General features: G+C 36.0%; 1 protein-coding gene across 1 annotated transcript; it reads right to left on the bottom strand.

Annotated features, from left to right (window-relative positions):
* Positions 1–1,826: 1,826 nt before the first annotated feature.
* LOC132104603 (uncharacterized) lies at positions 1,827–4,043 on the bottom strand. Its single transcript, XM_059510162.1, has 4 exons — positions 3,862–4,043; positions 3,369–3,746; positions 2,352–2,378; positions 1,827–2,255 (listed from the first exon to the last, which is right to left on the bottom strand). The coding sequence occupies exons 1-4, from the start codon at positions 3,920–3,922 to the stop codon at positions 2,083–2,085; spliced, it is 639 nt and encodes a 212-aa protein (XP_059366145.1). The 5' UTR covers positions 3,923–4,043; the 3' UTR covers positions 1,827–2,082.
* Positions 4,044–6,964: the final 2,921 nt, after the last annotated feature.

Raw genomic sequence — 6,964 nt, 5'->3', positions numbered from 1 at the left:
GACAAGAAGCACAATGTTTAGTACGGTCTCTTTAAGAGGTGAACTCATCCGTTTCTCTGTCAATGGTTTACTTTCATTGTCCCGTGAGTGTCACTCTACTGCGGAGTTAACATTTGATGAGAATGTAGCCTGTCGCATTTTACAGTATATTACGGTGGATCCACCAGAACGGAGTGTGCGCTGTATAGCACAATACCATTATATTTCTTCAAAAGCAGATCGTGTACATCTTCATCGAGTTCTTCAACGTCCTCATCACTTCTTACTTTGCTAAAAACTGCCTGGTCCTGCAGATTTTACTTTATTCAACATCAAGAAGATCAAGCTCGTTCTTTCAGAACATGCTGCACAACTCCTTGTTCAAGCTCTTGTCCGGACTATTGCAATGCTCTCTTGACAGGTCTTCCAGCCAGTTCTATTAGACCTTTACAATTGATCCAGAACGCAGCAGCAAGATTAATTTTTAAAGAGCCTAAAACAATACACAACTCTGTTTAACAATTTGCACTGGCTACCAATAGCTACTCGCATACAATTCAAGGCATTGATGTTTGCCTACAAAACTACCATTGGTTTTCTGCTAAATGACAAATTGTAAATGTGAATCCAATGCAAAAACAGTTATTCTGCAGTTGAAAAATGGCCAATGCGAGAAAGAGTTGCAAGTCCTTCAGCAAAAACTGAGACATCAATGTTCTTTATTTTCCAAAATATAATAGAACAACATAGATTGAGTTTGAATACAGGTAACTGAGCATTAAAGGACAGCAGCATATGTTTTGACAAAGACAGACGGAAATAATGCAATTATAAGGAATTAAACCTGAACAACACACAAGATTCATGCAGCGTATGATCTTTTAATGGGTAGGAAAATGCATAAATTGTTTTAAATCAATGCTGTTTAGTCACAATAAAAATCCCTTGCAGATACACTATCTGCATTATCAATACAAATATTAAAATCTCTAAATAAGATCACATTAGAAGACAATGGACAAAGATAGGTTAAAGAGACAGAAATAATTATTAAGATATAATTTTTACTGGTGCTCAGTGTCTCAACTTTTCTAAAATGAAAAGATCTGGCCAGCAGGAAAAGACATTTGAGCCAGGGCATGTATTCACAAAACATCTTAAGGCTAAAAGTAGCTCTTACTAACTTACTGATTTTAGGACTCCTAAATTTTTTCTCTAAGAGTATTTCACAAAGCTAAAAAATAGCTCCTAAACCTGTGAAATGTTAGGAGTAGTGTAGAGGACTCCTAAGTCACTAAGACCAAATCTGAAATATCCTAAAATGGCTTTTGCCAGCAGTCTACCTCGGAATATAAATTTCTTTTTAGAAATTTGTTTTCTAATTGGTTTGGTTTGGAGGTTATCCCAACTCCAAATGTTTGATTACATCCTTAATATATAGCGGTTCTCGCCTTCAGTTTGGTTTTCTTTTATGCTTGCATGTCTTACTATCAGCCATGACTATTCTGCTAATTAAAAGGATGTTAATATGCTTAGCATATTACCAAAATGGTATTAGGCGCTTAGTCGCAGGAAAAAAAATTCCACATGAAGTTGCAAAATGCATTTACAAAAATATACATTGTTGGTCATACAGATAAGAGTAATACAAGTTTTGTAACGTTAAAGACTCTACATTTATTCGTGTGCACTCAGCATAGCAACAAAATGTTGTGCTTTTGTAAAATAAAGCAAACATGAAATGCTTTCTGCAGTCTCAGACTTGAGTGCGTCACTACAAAACTTGATGCTTGCCTTATTACAGACATGAAAAATATATATTTGGAAAGCAATTTCAAAATGAACCAATTTAAATAGAAAAACAATGAGGCCAGAAAAAGTTTATATTGAAGGCAGCCCTAATGCATATTGATTAATGTTTATGATAAGCATACATATAAGAGGCTGACAATTAGCTGAATATATAGCCTACTTGTTTAATTAGTGACACTTAACTAAAAACTTTTACTGCTATTTAGGAGAACTCTTAGTGGTAAGATAAAATGTTTTGTGAATACGGGTCCAGAGATATATTGTGTCTTTAAAATAAAGCACATAAATGTGTCATTTAGGTAATTTTTGATCAGCAGGACCATCATGTTTGGCTGCCCTCCATCCTTTCTGCCAACCGTGATAGTGAAGGAGTCCTCCTGCAATGACTGTTACCAGAAAAAACACAAACGCAGCGAGCCCAACACCACCGAACATCAGCACACGCTCCGTCAGCGTCACCTCGTCTACAGACAGAAACACAGGAGAATTACTCAGGATCTTCACAGTAGAGTAGTTACACCATTAAAAATTAATTAAACAACATAACGCTTAACACTTACCTGTGTTGTCAACTTCTTTTGGTAGTTCTGTTACAAAAAGACATGTAAACATATGTTACTTTATTACAAACACACTGAGCTATCAAAACACAGGGCTTCTGCTGGTCTTAAAAAGTTTTAATTCAGCCTTCCACAAATGAAGGCCTTAAAAGTTTTAAATTGGTCATGGCATTAAATGTTGCATGCACTGAAAAAATGTCAGTATTTTTGTATCGTTTTCTAACCTCAACATCAAGATACATTTAATGAAGATGCAAAATTGAGATATAAAGCAATGTCTTTTGAGAAATCAAAATTGAATTAAAAAAAATATGTGCCAGAGGGGAATAAAAACCTAAGTTGATATTTCTGAGCTGATTGGCAGATTTGTCTTTTTTTTTTTTTTTTTTATCATAGGCTCGCTTCATTTTGATAATTTTTTCAGAAAACAAGACTTCTTATGTTATTTAATCTTGATTAAAGAGCTTTTACATTTGCACTGGAAAACAAGACAAAATACTGATGATGCTTTTTAACGATCAGAAAGTACAGTTAAAGATATTCTTGTAAAATGAATGAAAAATTAACAGAGATTGGTTGGAATTTGGATTTTAAAACTTTGAATTTACTTAAAATCTGATTTGACATTGTTTCTTTTCATTTCAGTTAAATGTACTTTCTAAAACTTGCAGAAACCCTAAAAACAATGGAAGTACTAAAAGTGAGGTGAGATGGGCATTTAAGTAGTTCAAAATATGACTTCTCAAACTACATTTTATTAGTAAGGGTGAATGTAAGAACTAGGAGTTGATAAAAAGATAATTAAATAAATAAATGTCAAATTAAAATTGAGAAGCATGAATCAAAAAATTAACTACATCTATTTTAAATAGCTAGTATATATTGTGAATATACTAAATGCTGCGACATCCATATATCCCAAACTAAAAAATCATGTGCAAATCTAATTTTACCCATTCCTCCCTTCCCTGATAAATGAATGAAGGTGTAATTGGACGTCAAACTGAAATCTGTTACCGGTACTCAAATCCTCGGCATGTTGACCCTCGATCTCTAGCTTGATGGGTCGATCGAAGTGCATCTCTGTAGTGTTAGACCTTGTTCCACAGAAATAAAGACCTGAATCTGACTCGGTTACTCCAGAAATCTCTAGCGTGGCTCTGGTGATCCATGGGTCTGCAGCAATTTTCAGACGAGTTTGGATTTGATTGTAAGTGGTCAGAAATTTTCTCCCAGTTATGTCAGTCTGTGCAGAAATCAATAGATTGAATCGGTTAGCTCTGAGGTGATACCAGGCGATCTCATATCGGCTTCTCATGTTGCATTTCAGAATGATGCTTTCTCCCTTCGGAACTCTCAGCAGATCAGAAGATCCTTGTATTGATATAGATGCATCTGAAAAGACATTGATGATCATAACTACATTGGTTAAAAATTATAATCGCATTAAAATAATTATAATTACCAAAATAAGTAAAAGTAATAAATAATTATAAGTTTGAAGATTTACCACTTGAAGGGATTTGGATATTTCCAAACCAAAGTACACTGAAGAAAATTATACTTTTCATGTCTTGTCAGGTTCCTGCATGAAGTGAAAAGACTTAAACCACTATTTGTTTCCTGCTATATAAACTGCTTGCCATTTCCTTCGTAATCACTTCTACCTGCTACTTTTCCGTCTTGAGCTGTGAAAACATGTTGTTTATGTAACCCATAGTCAGTTGTGGTTTACATGAGATAACACTGCCTGTAAATTCATATGTAGCTGCACAAACAGTTTTCCATGCACATAAACAACCAACATGTATCTTCCTCCCAACCCAATTTGGTTTATTTCAGATCACGAAATCCAGGATAATGTACCATTCATTTTAATTTAAACATTGACCTTAAAATTGTTAGATTGACTTGCTTTACAAGACCCCATCACATGATTAATTACTGATCGACTATTTCTTCTTCTAAGACTAAATCTAGTCAGTTTCTCCTTCAAGAGTTTTAAAGCGAAGCACCAAACCTGGCTCAGACTTTCACACTGCTCTGACTGATGTATTTTCACATTTTTTACATTAATGGGGGGGGGGGGGGGGGAGAGTCACACTAGTAACATGTTAAAACAGTCCAGCCATGTACTATGTTAGCAACATCTTAAATTAATGCTAGCAACATTCAAATTCATACCAACAATGTGTTTATTTGGGAGGGACAGCATGCTAATTCATGTTTGCAATGTTTTTTATCCTAGAAACATGTTAAATTAATATCAGCATGAGAAACACACGTTAACATTCTCCTGAATCAACTGTTAAATCATGTTAGCAACATCATGCTAAAACATGATCACAGCATGCTAATTCATGCTAGCAGTGTGCTAACAACATGCTGCTAGTATAATGATAAAACCTATTAACAACAAGTTAAATTATACTAGCAGCATGATAAAACATGTTAGCAATGTGCTGAATCATGCAAGCAGCGTTAAAAAAATCCTGGCATCCTGTTAAATCATGTTAACAACATGATAAATCATAAATTGTCAAGTCAAATCGACATTTTTCATGTTATCAACATTGTTAAAATAAAGTTAATTCAACTCCTACAGTACCAGCACACACAAACAAAGTGTGAATCCAAACTCAAAATGCTCAAAAATAGAACCCAAGTAAAATAATGGTATTTTTTTCTAGACACTTATGTTAGGTAGCTAACACCTTCTCGCTAAATGCGACTAGATCACATCACATAGATGAGTCTCAGAAACTAGGTAAACATCTGAAGTAACAAATAAAGATCTTCAGGAGCACTTGATAATTTCAGACAGGTGTGTTGTTGGAGCACTAGAGAACAAGATGGGGTGCCCTGAGGTGCTTTATTGCAAGAAATGGCCATTATTTCCCCATTTAATAGATTACACTTCTCTAAAGGCCTTTGAAGGGAAACTATGTCACATTTCTGTAAAATACGACAGTATGAGGTGTGCATATGGGATGTCCCTCATTAGAACAGACCATTCACATTCACTGGAATAATGTCATGCATCATATAGTATTAATGTTTAAAGTTTAGTTGTGCTTCTGTGGTTACCGTTGTGCTGAAGAGTAGAGCTCGTGGTTGGCTGCATGTGTTATGTTCGTGTATATTGCTCCACTCAGTGAGCGATTGCTGTATTGCAGTGACAAGTAACTTCTAATTCATTTGCTATTAAAGCTAGAGAATGTTTTAAATCTACAATAACATTCAAGAGTCCAAATAACTTACTTTTTCTGTGTAATTAGTTGTGTAATATATTGACAAATGTTTCCTTTAGTGTGTTATAGCTGTTAAATATACATTTTATTCAACACACCGCATGAAGTCAAGTCAAGATTATATTGTTAAATAACAGCAAAACTGCAATGTGACCAAATTCCATTTTAAAGTACATAATTAAAAAGCATTTAAAGGGATAGTTCACCCAATAATCAAAATTATGTCATTAATAACTCACCCTCATGCCGTTCCAAACCCGTGAGACCTCTGTTTATCTTGGGAACACAGTTTAAGATATTTTAGATTTAGTCCGAGAGCTCTCAGTCCCTCCATTGAAGCTGTGTGTACGGTCTACTGTCCATGTCCAGAAAGGTAAGAAAAACATCATCAAAGTAGTCCATGTGACATCAGAGGGTCAGTTAGAATTTTTTTGAAGCATCGAAAATACATTTTCGTCCAAAAATAACAAAAACTACGACTTTGTTCAGCATTGTCTTCTCTTCCGTGTCTGTTGTGTGAGAGAGTTCAAAACTCGTGCGGTGCTCTCAGTGACGTAGAAAGACGTTACTCACAAACGGAAAAAGAAGCATTGGCCATTGTGTGGAGTTGTGAACACTTTCACCTATACCTGTATGGCAACATGACTCTCCATGAGATAAAAGACGCTAAAAGATCCAATCCTGCAAAAGTTTAGTACCCACATCAGAGACAACACCTGGCACAAAATCACAGGCGACACACAACATGCTGAAACACTGAAAAAGTACAGAGATATTAGTGGGGTGCTCAATGTGTCCCACACTGATGACATCATCCTACGAGGTACTCGAATTGTCATCCCTGCATCCCTCGATCACAGAGTATTACAGCTAGCCCATGTAGGACACCAGGGCATTGTAAAGACTAAGACATTGCTCAGGTCAAAGGTCTGTTTTCCTAAAATAGACCAGAAAGCAGAACTGACGGTCAAGAACTGTTTAGCATGTCAAGCCAACACGCCCATGACACAGTCCGAGCCGCTGAGAATGTGCGAGTTGCCAGAAGCCCCATGGCTTAACATCAGCGCAGATTTCTACGGTCCATTTACAACTGGAGAATATCTACTAGTTATCATTGATGAATACTCTCGCTACCCAGTTGTTGAAATTGTAAGATCGGTCTCAGCCAACACAGTCATTCCAATCATCGACAAAGTGTTCTCGATGTTTGGAATTCCCAGAGTTCTAAAAACGGACAACGGGCCCCCCTTTAACAGTGAACAGTTTTCCAAGTTTGCAGGCCATCTAGGTTTTCACCATCGGAAAATAACACCTCTCTGGCCTCGAGCAAATGCAACAGCAGAACGTTTCATGCGCACGCTT

The sequence above is a fragment of the Carassius carassius genome, chromosome 25, assembly GCF_963082965.1.
Source record: "Carassius carassius chromosome 25, fCarCar2.1, whole genome shotgun sequence".
In the NCBI taxonomy this organism is placed as follows: Eukaryota; Metazoa; Chordata; class Actinopteri; order Cypriniformes; family Cyprinidae; genus Carassius; species Carassius carassius.
The sequence above is the reverse complement of the archived record's forward strand: the minus strand, read 5'-3'. Positions and strand labels throughout refer to the sequence as shown.

What these genes read in the sequence shown, in the direction of transcription:
- LOC132104603 (XM_059510162.1), bottom strand. Translation starts at nt 3,922, where the DNA reads ATGAAAAGTATAATTTTCTTCAGTGTACTTTGGTTTGGAAATATCCAA. An exon ending in TATCCAAATCCCTTCAAGTG is followed by an intron (nt 3,747 to 3,861) that starts GTAAATCTTCAA and finishes ATGTCTTTTCAG; the next exon opens with ATGCATCTATATCAATACAA. An exon ending in TGCCGAGGATTTGAGTACCG is followed by an intron (nt 2,379 to 3,368) that starts GTAACAGATTTC and finishes TTTTTGTAACAG; the next exon opens with AACTACCAAAAGAAGTTGAC.